We start from the raw sequence: 19618 nt of genomic DNA on the forward strand, positions 1-19618 counted from the left end.
TGAGGAGCAGGCATGAATAGCAGCCTGCTGATTAGCACCAGGTGTGGCCAGGCTGCCAATCAGCAGCAGGTGAGGGGAATACAGCACTCAGGGAAACATGCAGGAAATGCAACCAATATGAGAGTGTTGACAGGAAAGAAACATCAGACAAGAAAAACAAAACAGAAATTAAGTGACAGATTGTCACTTAAAAGCCTTCAAAGGGTTAAAAAAAAAAAGGTTAAGTGCTTTTTTTTTGTTTAGCGCTGAAGTTTATTGAGCAAGACAAGTTAAAAAAAATATCAAATCATTTGCCTTTTTTAAAAAAAGCAATAATTTTATGCCCTGTTTGGCTTTGGGGTGAATAACTGGCAGTGTATTGTCCATCCATCCATCTTCAACCGCTTATCCGGAATCGGGTCACAGGGACAACAGCTCCAGCAGAGACCCCCAGACTTCCCTCTCCAGAGCAACATTAGCAACTTCCTCCAGGGGAATCCCGAAGCGTTCCCAGGCCAGAGAGGAGATGTAATCCCCCCATCTGGTCCTTGGCCTGCCGCGGGGTCTCCTCCCAGTGGGACGTGCAACGAGGACCTCCCTAGGGAGACGCTCGTGAGGCATCTGCACAAGATGCCCGAACCACCTAAGCTGGCTTCTTTCCAAGCGAAGGAGCAGCGGCTCTACTCCGAGTCTCTCTCGGGTGACTGAACTTCTCACCCTATCTCTAACGGAGATGCCAGCCACCCTTCTGAGGAAACTCATTTCGGCCGCTTGTACCCGCGATCTTATTCTTTCTGTCATGATGCACACTTCATGACTATATTGAGAGTAGGAATGTAGATAGCTCGGTAGACCGAGAGCTTTGCCTTCTGGCTCAGCTCTCGTTTCGTCACAACAGTGCGGCAGAGAGACTGCAATACTGCCCCAGCTGCTCCGATTCGAACAGAGTCTCGTTCTCTACCTGGACTGTACAAACCGTCGGTTTCCTGCTGAGAACCATGGCCTCAGATTTGGAGATGCTGATCCTCATTCCAGCCGCTGAACACTCGGCTGCGAACCGATCCAGTGAGAGCTGAAGGTCACGAACCGAACACTGCGAACTACACTAAGGTCCTTTTTTTTTAAATAAAATAAAATAAGATAAATAAATTTAAAAAAAACATTTTTTTGAATAAAAAAGAAAGTAAAACAATATAAAAACAATTACATAAAAAATAGTAATGACTGAAAATGAGTAAAATGAACTGTTAAAGGTTAGTACTATTGGTAGACCAGCAGCACACACGATCATGTGTGCTTACGGACTGTTTACTTTGCAGACTGTATTGATATATATTGTAGGAACCAGAATATTAATAACAGAAAGAAACAACCCTTTTGTGTGAATGAGTGTAAATGGGGAGGGAGTTTTTTTGGGTTGGTGCACTAATTGTAAGTGTATCTTGTGTTTTTTATGTTGATTTAATTAAAAAAAAAAAAAAAAAAAAAAAAAAACTACACTGCGGTTCGGTTCGCAGTGTATTGTGCACCTGTTAAAGAATTGGGCATTTCCATCCATCCATCCATTTACTACCGCTTATTCCCTTCGGGGTCGCGGGGGGCGCTGGAGCCTATTTCAGCTACAATCGGGCAGAAGGACCACCCTGGACAAGTCGCCACCTCATCGTAGGGCCAACACAGATAGACAGACAACATTCACACTCACATTCACACACTAGGGCCAATTTAGTGTTGCCAATCAACCTATCCCCAGGTGCATGTCTTTGGAGGTGGGAGGAAGCCGGAGTACCCGGAGGGAACCCACGCAGTCACGGGGAGACCATGCAAACTCCACACAGAAAGATCCCGAGGCCGGGATTGAACTCACGACTACTCAGGACCTTCGTATTGTGAGGCAGACGCACTAACCCCTCTTCCATCGTGCTGGAATTGGGCATTTAATTGTATAATTTAAAATAAAAAATAATGTGTACCGGGTAACAGAGGAACACAACCCAAATTATGCCCAATAATACAGCATAAATGTATTGAAAGGATAAAAAAATTCAGCCTTTTAATAATATTATTTTAGAACAGGAAAGGGACAAGCGGTATAAAATGGATGAATGGATTCTAAAACTGTACAGTACCTCCATTTAGGGCTAGGCAAAATAAGTCTATAAAGATGTACTGTATATGGAGTATCATTGTTGATGTTTGTGCATTGTGTGTAATGTCACAACGGCCAAAAATATGAAATAAAACACCTGCCATGTTTTTCATGAATACTTAGGCCTACTTCGCCACTGTATTTTAATGTTGGTCATTATGGTGTTTTCTGGGGTGGTACTTGGTGCAAAAAGTTTGAGAACCACTGTTTTAGAATATTTAATATATAATATGAGTACTGCATATGCAATATGTAAAAATTGGTGAAAATGTCAGTATTTAGCGCCAAATCGTATCATATAACTGCTACCGGTGATTATTTCCTTGACAAAAACAACTAACTTCTGAAAAATTCTGAATAATATATAGATCTTTTGAATGGCTCTTTGAAAAGAGCAGCTTTTCAAGATCCGGCTCGCTTCAGAGAGCCAATGATTCCATCTCTGGTGACAAGAAAACATGCAGCAGTCCCAACCTAAAATGACATGAGCTGACAAATTAAGGCTTTGATTTTCCGTGATAATTTATTGATACAAACATTCATCTAACAAACAACAAAGCTTTCGTAGCACACCCAATCATGCTGTTATATGATTCATTCTGATCATTGAAGACATTCTGAGATAAACATCACTGAGCGTAGTAGTGTGTTCTGTACTAACAGTGACCTTTGGGGAGATAGTTGTTTTTGATGTGAAAATGAGAGTGGCCTTGTGGTCTTTGCTGCATGTTACAGTGTTAGCTGGTGTCAAAGTTCACCCTCCCTCAGGGCTTACGGTTAGGGCTGCATTAATGATGTTTACATGTCTAGCTGTGATTGACAGACTGACTGGCACAGCACAGTCAATTAGCCCTTTGGGACTCAACTGCAGGAGCAAAGATAATATTACATTACACCTCAGAGGCCATGTTACTCAGTGCATAGATCAGCCAGTGCTACTAAATAGGCAGAAATAGAAGATGAAGGCAACACTACATGGTTGGTGGAATTTGCATTTGCCCAAAAATAGTTCTGTATGCAACACATATTTGTATATAGTCTTTGGGCAAATTGATATTTTTGTCCAATATTTTCCTTCTTTACATTCATCAAATTAAATGATAGTGTGCAACTGCTTTACAATTAAAGAGACACACAAACTAATTCAGTACAATGTGAATCAGTTGCAAAAGTGTTCCAACATAAATCATGCAATACTGTTGATGAATCTGACGGTGTCAATAATGTACTTTTAAACAACATTGTTGGTAAAGAAAATATACCTATCATTGGATATGCAAGCTCTGGTTTTCATTTCAGAAATATATCAATCAATCTTTGATAGCGCACTTCTGTATTTGAATATTCTTATGACATCGAATTGTTTTCATATTCAGGTTTATTCACTTTTTCTTCCAGTTTAGTATTTCTAGAATGTCCTGTTTGGACAGTAAGAGGCATCCCAAAGGACTAAAATATTATTATGTTACAATAATGTAGTTTGAATGTAGCCACCTCAACCAGCTGCAATAAAATGAGTTTTAATAAGTGTGAGTTTGTACAGCTAAAGAAGTGAAGGTGATACCCTCCGGTGGACGACAATTGTAGTGCATTTACAATTGTAGTGCATTTTACTGCAGGATAGCCGTGAATATTGCTCAAAATCAGATGAAGGAACCATGATAGAGGGGGGAAAAAAGAAAAGAAAAAGAGTATACAACCTGACTTGAGTTGCACATGCTTTCTGTAAAATACTATTTCACCTATAAGCTGTATATTATAAAAAAATAGGACATGTATTTTTTTTTTTTAACTTTCTTAAAGGGAACTTGTCTAGAACCCAATCAATCAATTAATTGGAGCAGAAACTGGAGAATAACTTGGCAAAAAATGGCTTTTTCTCCAAAGTTTCTTTCAGCTCTCACACACACCTGCATGTATACGCACACACAACTTAATGAAAACACGCAGCTCTTCACTCAGACAACTAAAAACATTTGGGGAAAAAAAAATCACTCCAAAGACTCGTAGCACTAAATGTTTAACTTAGCATTCTCACGCACACACAAGCGGTCGTGAAACCTCTGCTGCAGAGTAGAGCTGCTTTGCATAAAGTGATTCCAGACTCTCCTGCGACAGCTGATAAAGCCTCCTCCTCCTCTTACGCGGTCGGCTCCAGAGGTGCTTATCGCTGCAGATTCTTTGAAACAAGTCCTGGGATTTAAGAGTGGCCAAAAGGGGAGGGCTCCTGTAAACCCTGGAAAGAAGGGAAGCAGTTAGAAAACAGAACAAGGACTTAAATGTTACTTAAAACAGTCAAAACCTTTGTTTTGTGGAAGTCATTTTCCTATATAATGTATTTATATACCAAAATTGCAGATCTATTTTCATATGAGGAATATCTTTTTTTAAATAGACCCATTTCCTCATTTCAAATTGAAGTTTTATGGAGCCCAAACACTTCTTTAAGTCACTCCTTACCTGGTTATAAGAGACTATTGACAGATTGCTTTGTAGGCTGTTTGCTACTAAGTCCACAGAGTTGTGTGAGAGTCCGTTCTGGTCTTGCTGCTGCTGTTCCGGGCTTCCCTGCCAGTGTTCTTCGGAGACTTTATGGCCACCGTCATGGTGGAGGCTTGTGGTGTTGCTGTTAGGCCACTTGCTTCTCTCCGGTGAGGCGAAGGGGTTGTAGTTTCCCTCCAGATTGCGGTGAGGTTGGGTGTTAAACTCCGCCTGGAAAGACGACAGCTGCTGTGTCACGCCAAGGAGCCCTCCGACCTCCACGCTCAGGATCACCCATATGATATCTGTTTGAAATGAATGGGTTATAGAACTGAACTTTTATCGTTTTGGTTAATAGGTTTGAATAGCCAGAAGCTAGAACAAAAAAAATGTCCTGACTCCTTAAATCAAAAGAATACTAAAAAATTATGATGAGGCTACCTATATTAAATATTTTTAGTGAGCCACTTTGCTGCTGAATTAATAGGCCTTAAAGGGGAACTGCACTTTTTTGGAATTTTGCCTATCATTCACGATCATTGTTTACGACAAGAACACATTTGTTTTTTTTCTTTTTTATGCAATTTAAAGAATTAAATAAATGCAATCAAAAGTCCGCTTACAATGGAGCCTAAGGGAGTCGCTTTATTCTGCCTAATAAAGCACATCCAAACATTAGGGTTTTATATACATGCGCTAATGTAATAGTATTTTTCTCATTTTAAGCATATGCGGGGCATTAATTTTCAGTCTGGTTTTAGGGTGAACCCCAGTACAGAGACAACCCTTTTAAAGATCGTGAACAATCTCAGGTTGAGTGCTGACTCTCAAAAACTGTCAGTCTTGGTTTTACTGGATCTTAGTGCTGCCTTTGATACAGTAGATCACATAATTATTTTAAATAGACTCAAACACCTGGTGGGCCTCTCAGGTACTCTTCTGAAATGGTTCACTTATTATCCCTCAGACAGAAAATTCTTGGTAAGTATAGACACATGCTCCTCAAAGACCTATGAAATCACATGTGGTGTGCCTCAAGGATCAATTTTAGGTCCTATTTTTTTATATTTACATGTCCGGCTTCCTCCCACCTCCAAAGACATGCACCTGTTGATAGGTTGATTGGCAACACTAAATTGGCCCAAGTGTGTGAATGTGAGTGTGAATGTTGTCTGTCTATCTGTGTTGGCCCTGCGATGAGATGGCGACTTGTCCAGGGTGTACCCCGCCTTTCGCCCGATTGTAGCTGAGATATGCTCCAGCGCCCCCCGCGATCCCAAAGGGAATAAGCGGTAGAAAATGGATGGATGGATGGATGATTCCACTTGACAGTGTCATCAGGAGACATGGAATTAATTTTCAAAGTTATGCCGACAACACACAGTTGTATATTTCCATGCCTTCTGATGACACAAGGCCAATTGATACTCATACACATGTCTCTTCTGTACTCAGCCATGCATTAATTTGTTTATATACTGTAGTTGCATATGTCTGTATGTGTGTGTTTGGTATTTGCGTCCGTACGTTGGTGCGAATGTGATACTGGGGGATCTGGGTCATCGGGGTATTGTTTTTAAGTATGTAAAGCACTTTGCGTTGCATTTCTTTTATGTATGAAAAGGGTTTTATAAATAAAGTTTGATTGATTGATTAATTCATTTAAAAAAGGCAGAACTTTCACTTTTTTTCCAGCATTATTATTATTACTCGCTGCAGACTTTATGAAAGCCAACAAACATACTATAACATAACTTACTGTACAACGTCTCCTGTCACTAGGATGCCAATTGATTGAATCTTGTTATAGTCCCGTTTAGATTAACAATGACTCATAATCTTCGTGAAGAAAAGGGGGGTGGACCCAAACGTCTTTTAATTTCTTTCTTACCATTTCCGGGTTTAAATTGGCAGTCAAAGTGTACTAACTTGTCGGATTATGTCTTCATCCTTCTACTATGAAAGTGATAGAGATTTATGATCGAGAATAAACTTTCACCAACATCGAGGCGAGGAAGCAGCTTACCCGCCGGTGATGTTAACTTAGGTACACAAGCGTGTGATCTTGGCGCTGCTATAAATAGTTTGTCTGCGTTAGCGCTTATTATAACAATATTGCTCATACTTGGTTAATATTCAAGTCAGAAATGGAAATGGAATTTTTGAAAGGTTATTTTTTGGGTCTTATGGGCGGAATAGTTGACCTCCCATTGGCTCTATTGTAAGCGGGACCTATTTATTTCTAGTGACGAGTTAGAATGCATGAAAAATCTGTTGACATGACATAATGATTGTGACTGATAGGCAAAATTCCCAAAAATTCCAAAATGACTGCAGTTCCCCTTTAAGATCTATGGCTGTATAATGTCATAATTATGACACAATGAATTGCACACAGACCAAGCCAATACATTATAATCCAGTGCCTTGAGGTCATAATCTCTCTAAGGCTGCAGTTATATCAAATGGCAAAATTGAGATATCAGCGTTTCTCATGGACTGGCAATCAGTTTGAAGCGGCAAGGGCGTGGCAACAATTGTCAATATGACATCTTATAATTTGCATAATTGGTTGTGACAAATTATTTATTTTTAAAAAGCAAAAAAATATATACATATATTTAAAGCCAAATCTCTGTTGTTACAGTACTTATTATAAACATATCTTTTTCCTGTCAAATTGAATCGTTTTGCAGTATTGTTCCATTGTCGCTGCTTATTTGATTACATAGGCTGTATTTTGCACACCCCTGGTTTATTGACATAGTTTGGCAGATAAGTACAGTAAACAGTTCTTGAAATTCTAGATGAAGAACTTTGATCTTGGGGTTGTTTGATAATCTCCACAATAAAGTTACTTTAAAATTAATTAAATCATCAATAAGACTACAGTTTAAAAATAACTAGAAAAAAAAGCATAACAACTATACAGAATCAAAGGTAGGCTCTTATGCGTAATGCTAACATACAATTAGCGACCCCACTGACAGGCAAAATTACAAAAATTAACATTGTGACCGTTTTAAACCTGTACCAACCTTTATAAAACAAGATTTTAATAGAACGGCCGAGTGGTTAGAGTGTCCGCCCTGAGATTGGTAGGTTGTGAGTTCAAACCCCGGCCGAGTCATACCAAAGACTATAAAAATGGGAACCATTACCTCCCTGCTTGGCACTCAGCATTAAGGGTTGGAATTGGGGGTTAAATCACCAAAAATGATTCCCGGGCGCGGCCACCGCTGCTGCCCACTGCTCCCCTCACCTCCCAGGGGGTGATCAAGGGTGATGGGTCAAATGCAGAGAATAATTTCACCACACCTAGTGTGTGTGTGACAATCATTGGTACTTTAACTTTTTAACAAAATATGACATTAAACAGCAAATGCATTTCTATTTACAGGCATCCAGTCACCAAATTCCATGGAACTGAATATTGACTGTTAACGTAAATAAATGATAAATGGGTTATACTTGTATAGCGCTTTTCTACCTTCAAGGTACTCAAAGCGCTTTGACAGTATTTCCACATTCACCCATTCACACACACATTCACACACTGATGGCGGGAGCTGCCATGCAAGGCGCTAACCAGCAGCCATCAGGAGCAAGGGGTGAAGTGTCTTGCCCAAGGGCACAACGGACGTGACTAGGATGGTAGAAGGTGGGGATTGAACCCTAGTAACCAGCAACCCTCCGATTGCTGGCACGGCCACTCTACCAACTTCGCCACGTATTACAATTTTCTTTTCTTTCTTGAACATTCATTTACTTATGGCGGTCTGCCACAAGTAAATGAATGTATAAGAAACACTGGATATGCAATGGCAGCATAAAGAGGAAAAAACGTGTGGAATTAGATATTCTTAGATTGGAATCAGAGCATGAACATCATATGTATCTGATAGTTTTCACTGCTCCTGCATTGTAAACGGACATATCAACTTAATCAAAATATGACAATCAAGGGTGACCTATATAACATCATGTTAATAGACCTGGGCACACTCTGATTTGGATAACAAGACTTGGTGGACTATATATTGTCCCACATATTATCGGTTATTGTGACCAAAATGATCACGGTTATTATCATTGCGGTATTTTTAGATGGGATCAAATGTTTCAAGAAGTATTTTTACTGAAATCTTTAAAAAAAAAAATTTTTTTTTTTTTTTTTTTTAAAAACAACACATTCGAAATTATTTCCTTTGTAGAAGAAACATTATTGTAGATAAAAAAAACACTGTTTCATGGACCTCAAGTAGAAATTGAATGTGCATATGAAAGCTACAAAAGCATTATAAACGAAGTAATATGGCAGAAAAAACAAAAATAACTAAAATAAATGTGAAAATTGAGCAAGTTGGCACTTTATGGACAGAAGAGATCCAAAAATAAAAACCAATGTAAGAATTTTAAAAGATGGCACCTGATGGCCAAAAGACGTAACTGCAGTTTGTGTCCATATAGATATAAATAGTTTTCATGTATGAGATCTAGTCTTATACATAGGGCTGCACAAAATATTAATTAAGATTGTTTTTATCAATATTAAAATCATGATTACAGATTGTTAGGTAAAGCAGTGTTGGGATGAGGTGTGAATGCAATATCATCATGTAATTTGTAATGTCTGATAAAAAGGCTATAGATAAACATTATCCATATATCTTAAGACAAGTATTTGGGTTTTTTGTTCATTAATAATATCAGTGTGTCAGCTTTTTCTCATTACATGATGCCTCAATTTTTACATTTTGATAGAGGGTGGTACTTTTTTGATGTTATGTACATTTACATGTACATGCAGATGCTGTATTGGGAAATATCCATTAAGAGTTTGAGCAGAAACAGGTTGTATAGGAATTAACTGTACATAATAAAACATTAACAAAATGCTATGTCACATTAATGGTTACTTTTTGATATCAATATAAAACTCAAAGCAGCTTGGCTAATGAAGATGAAGTCTAATAAACAAGCTTTGTTCTTCTCTAACAACACCTCCTAGAGGTTCAGTGCAACGGTTTGGCCACCAAAAATAAACAGGAGTGATTCCTCTCACATCGAATACACAATCTTCACAGCCTGCGTTCAGTTCGATGAGATGACAAAACATTATAGCTAGTATTTATGTTATTTGAACACTGATACAGTTTGCAGTTAAATAAAGAACAAATGAGCATCCCAGTAAACAAACTAAAGACTTTATAAACAAGTTGTGGCATCGTTCTCTGCACATTGCCGGCTGCATGTTTTTTCACGTCATTAACGCTCAGTCACAGCTGATGGACGCTGTATTGAGAAAATATAAGAAACATCAAAAGGTTTTCTTTTTCGCTGTATACTTTTAGTTGGGACAAATGCTTCAGCCATCCACACCTGTCTTCATCTTAAAATAGCAGTGCGCTCTTAAACGCACGTCGAGACTCCACGGAAATGAAGCGAGGGAAAATGACGTTAAACTGAGCGCTTGGCTCAGTTTACTCAGAAGGGAAATCTCCGGAGCAAAGTCTGTGTAGTTCGTTCCGCCATGATTTTCAACCCAAACGATGCTAGTGCGCATGTGCCAGCGCTGTGACTTTGTTTCCAGGAAGTAAGCAGTGTTGCCTAAAATGCATTAATAAATAAAAAAAATTTCTATGATTAAACATTTCAACGATATTACTAACTGTCGGGAATTTTACCGCTGTTTATCATTATATCGTTTACCGTTCCAACCTACGTACAGCCCTGGTTCATTGTAATTTATGGTTCGATTAATTGATTTATTCATTATCAGCCCAGGCCTACATGTAATGCTAGAACCTCATCAAAAGCATAGATAGAAATGTTGCAAATATGGTATATTATAGATGCATAGACTGTTAAACAAGAAAAACAATTGCTGACGGTGGCCAGTTGAGTAACGCTGAGGTTACCTGTATTTAAAGTTATAAGTGGACGACTATGTTGAGCTATGTAATATTAAATATTTTATTATTTCTATGGTATTCATGTTTTTCATTTCTGCCTAATGCTGACATCTGTGTAGTTGCTGACATGCATTTAATGTGCCGTTTAGGTGTTCAATTATTATCAACACAACAGAAGATAGAGGCAACAAATTGCAATTTTTGTGTATATGCAGACCAGATCAAAACTAATCTATATTGGAAAACATGAACAGAATATGGCTTGGGAGAGTTGCTATAACAGTTTACAAAAAGGTAACAATTAATATGTATTTTTGTAGCATGGTTTGCTGCTCCTACCTCCAAAGTAGAGTCCAGTGGCTGTAGACATCCTCCACTGGCCCTGGTACATTCCAGGGGACACGGGGCTGTGCATCGGCACACTCACATCCGTCATTTCCTGAGGGGCTAGTGACCGTACCGTTACCATGTTTATGTGACCAAACTGATCTCCTCCAACATACTTCAAGCAAACCCCTGGAGGCCACGACTCTGCACCTGGAAAATAGGCAAACAGACATGCAGCAATGTTTAAGTTTAACCATTTATCCATGTGGGGTCTAGTGTAGTGTGTGCTAGTTACAGTACCTCACAAAAGTGAGCGTCACATTTCTATAAATCCGACATGTGATTTTAACTTAATGAAAAAGACTGAAAATAAGCCGGGGGTCCAGGGGCTGCAGGTGCCCTGGTGGGGGAACAACGCCCCCGAAGCTCCACCACCATGCTTGACGGTGGGCATGTTGTTTCTGGGATTAAAGGTCTCACCTTTTCTCCTCCAAACATATTGCAGGGTATTGTGGCCAAACAGCTAAATTTTTGTTTCATCAGACATCACATGGACAAAGATAAGACCTTCTGGAGGAAAGTTCTGTGGTCAGATGAAACAAAAATGTAGCTGATTATCAAGCCAAACGACACTATTGCACATGCGCCTGACTTTGTGTTGCCAAAAATGCATTAATAAATGACAGTTTTACAGTAATAAAAAAATTAGACGATATTACTAACCGTCAGGAATTTTATTACGAATTATTACCGTCGATGTTGGTCAATTTTTTTAGGGCATTACGGCAAGCAAAAAGGGCAGTTGCAGCTTTTGCCGTGGTTAAATTCGAGCCCTGTATATATATATATATTTACTGGCGCACACACACACACATTTACAAGTATATATATATATATATCATATTCATATGATTTGTATATATGTACCGGCTATATACAGTATGTGTGTATATATAAGTTTGGACACACCTGGTCTCGAGAGAGGATAACATAACAATAACTGTTGGCGTGTCAGCCAGAAGTACACAATACTAAGAGGAGGGCAGATTGATCCATAAATTGGTGGTTTCGACACCTAGGTAAATATCAGTATATGATCGATACGAGAATGATTAGATATTTTTATTTTCTCAAGATATTTTTTATTATTGTTTTTGTTAATGTTTCAAATTCAGAGAACAATTTCATGGACACAGGAGGACTTTGAGGGCAAAAAACTAAATATTTAAATGGAGTAGTAGATAGTGTTTTTCTTTTGTTTAACTAGTATGTGAACGTGATTGTGATTGGTTGTCTGTTTATATGTGTTGGCCCTGGGATGAAGAAGCGACTTGTCCAGCGTGTACCCTGCCTTCTGCCCGAGTGCAGCTGGGATAGGCTCCAGCACCCCACGACCCCGAGAGGGACAAGCGGTAGAAAATGGATAGATGGAAAGTTATTGTGTACTTTTGACTTTGTTTTGCTCAAACAATTGTATGTAATAAAATAATAAGGAATGAGTTAAATAGTGTGCTGTTATTGTTAAACTGTCAATTACATTCCCCATAACTACATTTTAATAAAATAGTTAATTCATGTGATCGTATCGGTCATGCTCAATCATGGATGATCGATATCAGAATCGGCAGCATAAGTCCCTGAATAGAAACATACCTACCTGAGAGTGAACTGTTAAGATTACTTGTTTTTCGGTTTTACAATCAACAATGGTTCGATTCTTATATCATTACTTTTAATCAGTTAACAATGTAAAAACAAGACCACACGCACACGCACTTGTACGTGCACACACACACACACATTTTTAAAACCAGTTCTCCCTTTGGGAGACAAATTACTTTTTATAAACTCTACCTGTGTTCTGTATCCTCCAGGTCTTCGTGAAACGTGTGTCAGGTGGAACTGATTCACCCTCACCAATCGTCACATCTTTCACTAAGGACATGCATGGTGCGCTGATATTAGGACTCTCAAAGTCATAATAGGCTCCAATGGCTGCTTGTAAATTCCTATAAAAACAGAAAGGGAACATCCAGGATGTAATTAGATATAACTTATGTTTATGTAAGAAGAACTCATTGACTAATGTTAATGATCAAATGAAAAGCAATTAACTTAAAATGTGTGGGTTTTTTTCTATCCAAACCACAACACCCTTTTCACGGACAGCGACATTATGTCAATTCTTATTATGTTTGATTTTATTTTTTGGATTGCCATTGCAAGAAGGAACTAACATGATTCGTTTCCATTAGAAATGTTACAAATTAGTACATGGAGTGCATTCGGTAGTAAAATTGAAGAACAGCAGACAAGTGTTAATTTTGTTGGCTAAAAATGTTTGTCTTTGTTATCAACAACCTATTTTTCCTTGACGAAATTAGGACGATAACGAATGAAAACAAATGCATGCTGACTAAAACCATGACAAATTTAATAGACAATTTAGTCAACGGATTAAAACAAGACAAACATGTTGACTGAGACAAAATCCGTTCATATTTAATTTTGTCTTTAGGCTAAGTTATCCAATCATAGTAGCATGTGGGAGAGGGGAGGGGAAAACACGGAGGGTATCCAATCAGAATTACTGTCTTTGTAAGGCACACTGTTTTGATTTGTTTACATGGAATACAAGACTCAATACAATATGTCTTCTACTCTGGGATGAAGTATTGTAAGAGCATTGAATACATATGGACACACCACCTTTGCCGCTGTAGACAACAAAACAACTTGCAAACCATGAGCTCGAATTTTCTCCATTAAAAATACAACCAACTTGAAGCGCCATCTGCAGGCTAACCATCAGGACATCTACGCAACAGTAAGTTTGCCGAAGCTAATATTTCGAAATTACTCATATTGTACTGAATTACTGTTACTGTTAAAAACGGCAGCGCAGGAGCAAAACGGCTTAATTTACCAATTTTCAGAAAATACTTACTTAAAAACAAACTACTTTTGTAGTACACCATGAAGCTGCAAGCTAAGCCAGGCTTACCCGCCAATTTAATAAGCAAGATGCCTATACAGTGCACTTTAATCCTTGTCTTCGACACACTGTTCAGTTACTAATTGCACAACTTGACAACCCAAAAGATCAGATTTGTCATCTTTCAAGCAAAGACAGCTATGTGAGATGAATATACGTTAATTTTATAACATTGCTTGCTGTATTTACGGGACACAATGGCCAATACGCAAATTATTGTGCACACTCAGTGTAGTTATAAACAATATAGAATTAAACTAGTTTTTTTCTTCATATGACCCTTAACATGCACACATATTTTCATGCACTGTACACTGGCGTCGTGTTCTTTTTTTTTTTAAATCGCACTATATACCAGTGCTATATTTTGTTTGGTCATAATTGTCTAGATAAATAGAAGACCTACATGATTAAATGTACACATTCCATTTTAATAATGGAACAGAAAATAGTTACAATGTTATTGAACGATAGTTCAAATATGATTCATCGAAGTTATAAATTGCCAACAGTTCATGTATACAACTTTGTGTCACTAATGTAACACTGTATTATAGCAGTTCTCATTACATTAAGATTTGAGCGTCAAATACTTGCAGTTTCATGTTTGTTTCATTTCCATTATTTCCTGTTAAATAAATACAATTGTTCTAACACAAGTGTATGCACTGCACATAATTTCATTTTACAATCCACTCACAGCAAGTGAATACATTGTACTCAGCCAAGCACCTCGCTTTATCCAGCTCGTTTTCTTAATAAAATGGCGGACGATCCACAATGCAAATTCGGTAATTAACTGGAAAGAATTCAGAGGCTTTAATTAGTCTCTTAGTCTGAATTGATTATGAAATAATGTGATGCATCTTATTCAGATTTATTGAAACGCATCTGTATGTGCTATGTTATGCAGTTTTGATTTATTACCTTGTACAGTAATTGTGATAACTTTAATAAAAGTGGTATCAAGACAACTTCAAAGATGTAATACTTTATATTTTAGTCGACAACATTTACTGTAATTTTAATCGGCTAAAATGTCGAGGAATTTAGTCAACTAAAACTAAATCAGTTTAGATGACTTACACTGAACAACAATATAAACGCAACACCATTTTTCATGAGTTCAACTCTAAGATCTAAAACTTTTACTACATTGGTACTTTAACTTTAACTTAATATACACAGAATACTTATTCATCTAAAATATGTCTAAATCTCTTAGTGAGCATTTCTTCTTTGCCAAGATAACCCATCCCACCTCACAGGTGTGGCATATCAAGATGCTGATTAAACAGTATGATTATTGCACAGGTGTACCAAGGCTGCTCACAATAAAAGGCCACTCTGAAATGTGCAGTTTTATCACACAGCACAATGCCACAGATGTCGCAAGTTTTGAGGGAGAGTGCAGTTGGCATGCTGACTGCAGGTATGTCCACCAGAGATGTTGCCCGTGAATTGAATGTTCATTTCTCTACCATAAGACGTCTCCAAAGGCGTTCCAGAGAATTTGGCAGTACATCCAACCAGCATCACAATCCCAGACCACGTGTAACCACAGCAGCCCAGGACCTCCACATCCAGCAGGTGCTCCTAAATAAACGTCTGAGACCAGACACCTGGACAGCTGCTGCCACAATTGGTTTGCGTAACGAAATAATTTCTGCACATATCGTCTCAGGGAAGCAAATCTGCATGCTCGTCGTCCTCATCGATCTGACTACATTTCATTGTAGTAACAGACTTGAGTGGGCAAATGCTAACATTCGATGGCGTCTGGCACGTTGGGGAGGTATTCTCTTCACAAATGAATCCCGATTTTCACTGTTCAGGGCAGGCCCATGGTGGCGGTGCGGTTACGGCATGGGCAGACGTATGTTATGGACAACGATTGCAGGTGCATTTTATTGACGGCATTTTGAATGCACAGAGATACCGTGACAAAATCCTGAGGAGCATTGTTGTGCCATTCAACCGAGACCATCATTTCATGTTAATGCACAGCCCCATGTTGCAAGGATCTGTACACAATTCCTGGAAGATGAAAACATCCCAGTTCTTGCATGGCCAGTATACTCATCGGACACGTCACCCATTGAGCATGTTTGGGATGCTGTGGATCGGCGTGAACGACGGCGTGTTCCAGTTCCTGCCAATATCCAGAAACTTTGAACAGCTATTGAAGAGTGGACCAACATTCCACAGGCCCCAATCAACAACCTGATCAACTCTATGCGAAATATACTGACTGCTCCCCAATAAAGCAAAACTGCACATTTCAGAGTGGCCTTTTATTGTGGGCCCAGGTGTAAGGCACACCTGTGCAATAATCATGCTGTTTAATCAGCATCTTGATACGCCACACCTGTGAGGTGGGATGGATTATCTTGGCAAAGAACAAGTGCTCACTAACACCGATTTAGACAGATTTGTGAGCAATATATGAGAGGAAAAGGTTTTTTTGCGTTATATTTTTGTTCTGTATGTATATGACTAAAACTAATTAAATACATTTTCATCAAAAGATTATGACTAAATAAAAATTAAGACTGCAGAAGAATTTATATGAAGTTCAGCACTTTTAATAAGGACATTAAATGTTAAGTCTGCCGGCCTGTCTGTGGCGTTATAAAACAAAAATGGTGGATAGCTACAGTGCTCGAGAAACCCTAAAGCCACTTAAAGCCACAAAAAATAAAGTTTGTCTAAGTCCAACAAAAAATTAAGAAAAGGACGCGACTGGGGTAGCGGACGTGACACACAATACGTGGCAGCAAAGTAAAATTAATTTGATCAGAAACAAATGAAAACAAGACATGGACGAAGGAGGCTATGGAACTTAGGAAGCGAGGGGCCAACACCATCAACAGGGATGATGGTGTTGGGGCGCTGTCTTTCATCGGCGACGCCAGGGTGGAGAACAGATACTGTATGACCGGTCGGGGAACTTTATTTGGGGGGTGGAGGGGGAGTGGTAAAAGGCTTAACCATGAGATGTTCAAAAACGAAATAATAAAATAAAATAAGTTTTAATATTTATCTTTTGGTCTATGCTTTCTATGTGATTTTGGTGTGGTTACTGTATATTTTGATCATTTTCATGGTCAAAATCGTGGAAATTCCGTGTTTCCTGATGAAAATATCGCATCATTTGCTGTATTTATCTGGCACAAGTGATAAGCGGGGCCCTGGAAATAAACCGGTCCGTGGTGCAAAACAGGTTGGAGACCACTGATCTACAGTATAGTACATGCTCGTCCTCCATAAAGCAGCAGGTTTTATTTTTAGCAAGCTGGTTGCAGAGGAGCTCTTCGATTGCCTGCAATGTCTCAACTCTGCATTGGCATTGGCGAGCACGTGTGCGAATTGACGAGGTTTATCGTCCATTGTGGAAAAAGTATTCCTTTCACATTATACAAATTCGACATAATGCACAAGTTATCACAGAGCGTTAAACGAAAGGAAAATTAGTCCGAGCTCTTCCGAAAACATGCTGGTTGATTACATAATACGTGCGAAGTAAACTATACTCTTTATTATTAACTTTCTCATCGCGATTAATTTACTCAGTGGTACGCGTAAAACAGAGTAAACATAAAAACAACATTAGGAAACATTCACAGAAACGTATATTATGTCACTTATGTAAAAAGTATCATTAAATCGTCATACCGGAACTTGTGTGTCCAAAAAATACCAGCTAACATTAGCGCCTAATGTACCCTTAGGTTAGGCTTCGATTAACTCTAAATCATTCTGATAGCCGTCTTTAAACTTACACAAACACAGTCCTCACATAAACGATGTAGTACAAAGTAATTTCGGTTAATTTCATTCTACAAAAGCCACTGCAATGTAATCTAGCCAAGATGCTAACACGAACGTAGCTCCACAGGCCAATCGAGTCCTCGGGCTCACCAGTTGGTCATGTCCAAAAAGAAGGCGCATCCGGCGGGGTTAAGTTGAAAGCCGAGGAGCCTCTGGAACTCCGATATGAGGATATCTTTGTCTGTGGTGCCCATGCAGCTAAATTTCTGCATTAGCTCCTGGTCTACGTCCAGGTCCATACCCTCCATCGTTACTTTGCCTCAAGTGAAGAAAAAAAACTCTCGATTGAATCCAAGGCCTCGGCTTGTCATAACAAACTGGCAACAACACCGCCCAGTGCGCATGTCACGATGGCACCGCTCACCTCTGACACCGCCGAGGGCACGTGACTATCACGTCACCCCGACTAGATGCTGAGTTCTAAAGCTCTGTGGTCCTAGCTGTGAAAACTATGATGCTGTGCTCCAAATTTGGATTATTTACGGAACTTTTGTGAGCCTCTGATTTAAAACACACACACACACACACACACACACACACACACACACACACACACACACACACACACACACGTTGTACGATTCAGTATCAATTCTCTTTTTTTTTTAAACGATTTTTATTATTATTTTTTATATTTTTTATTTTATTTTATTTATTATTAATCAATCCAACAAAATAATACAAAGCAATAACATAACAATGCAATCCAATTCCAAAACCAAACCCGACCCAGCAACACTCAGAACAGCAATAAACAGAGCAATTGAGAGGAGACACAAACACGACACAGAACAATCCAAAATTAGTGAAACAAAAATTAATATTATCAACAACAGTATCAATATTAGTAACAATTTCAACATCCATCCATCCATCCATTTTCTACCGCTTATTCCCTTTGGGGTCGCGGGGGGCGCTGGAGCCTATCTCAGCTACAATCGGGCGGAAGGCGGGGTACACAATTTCAACATAGCAGTGATTAAAAATCCCTCATTGACATTATCATTAGACATTTATAAAAACAGCAGACTGGGTAGATCCTGCTGAAATCCTATGTTTTGAATGAATAGAGAATTGTTTTGAATCGGAAAAATATTGTTTTTGAATCGAGAATCGCGTTGAATCGAAAAAATCGATTTATAATCGAATCGTCCATCCATCCATCCATCTTCTTCCGCTTATCCGAGGTCGGGTCGCGGGGGCAGCAGCCTAAGCAGGGAAGCCCAGACTTCCCTCTCCCCAGCCACTTCGTCCAGCTCTTCCTGTGGGACCCCGAGGCGTTCCCAGGCCAGCCGGGAGACATAGTCTTCCCAACGTGTCCTGGGTCTTCCCCGCGGCCTCCTACCGGTCGGACGTGCCCTAAACACCTCCCTAGGGAGCCGTTCGGGTGGCATCCTGACCAGATGCCCGAACCACCTCATCTGGCTCCTCTCGATGTGGAGGAGCAGCGGCTTTACTTTGAGCTCCCTCCGGATGGCAGAGCTTCTCACCCTATCTCTAAGGGAGAGCGGCGGAGGAAACTCATTTCGGCCGCTTGTACCCGTGATCTTGTCCTTTCGGTCATAACCCAAAGCTCATGACCATAGGTGAGGATGGGAACGTAGATCGACCGGTAAATTGAGAGCTTTGCCTTCCGGCTCAGCTCCTTCTTCACCACGACGGATCGATACAGCGTCCGCATTACTGAATTAATCGCATTAATCGAATCGTGACCCCAAGAATTGATATTGAATCGATTCGTGGGACACCCAAAGATTTGCAGCCCTAATATATATATATATATATATATATATATATATATATATATATATATATATATATATATATATATATATATATATATATATATATATATATATATATATATATAGGTTGATTGGCAACACTAAATTGGCCCTACTGTGTGAATGTGAGTGTGAATGTTGTCTGTCTATCTGTGTT

The 19618-nt window shown here is 39.1% G+C and overlaps 1 protein-coding gene across 2 annotated transcripts; it reads right to left on the bottom strand.

The window, feature by feature from the left end:
• Positions 1-2632: 2632 nt before the first annotated feature.
• LOC133622502 (protein ILRUN-like) lies at positions 2633-18038 on the bottom strand. 2 transcript variants are annotated; one of them, XM_061985324.1, is made up of 5 exons: positions 17768-18038; positions 12706-12860; positions 10864-11061; positions 4589-4914; positions 2633-4355 (listed from the first exon to the last, which is right to left on the bottom strand). In XM_061985324.1, exons 1-5 carry the CDS (start codon positions 17923-17925, stop codon positions 4329-4331), a joined length of 864 nt encoding a protein of 287 aa, XP_061841308.1. In that variant the 5' UTR covers positions 17926-18038; the 3' UTR covers positions 2633-4328. The 2 variants fall into 2 exon arrangements, with proteins under 2 accessions (XP_061841308.1, XP_061841299.1); XM_061985315.1 differs by having other exon boundaries at positions 2633-4364; positions 17768-18035.
• Positions 18039-19618: the final 1580 nt, after the last annotated feature.

This window comes from Nerophis lumbriciformis, linkage group LG01 (assembly GCF_033978685.3).
Source record: "Nerophis lumbriciformis linkage group LG01, RoL_Nlum_v2.1, whole genome shotgun sequence".
NCBI classification, from domain to species: Eukaryota; Metazoa; Chordata; class Actinopteri; order Syngnathiformes; family Syngnathidae; genus Nerophis; species Nerophis lumbriciformis.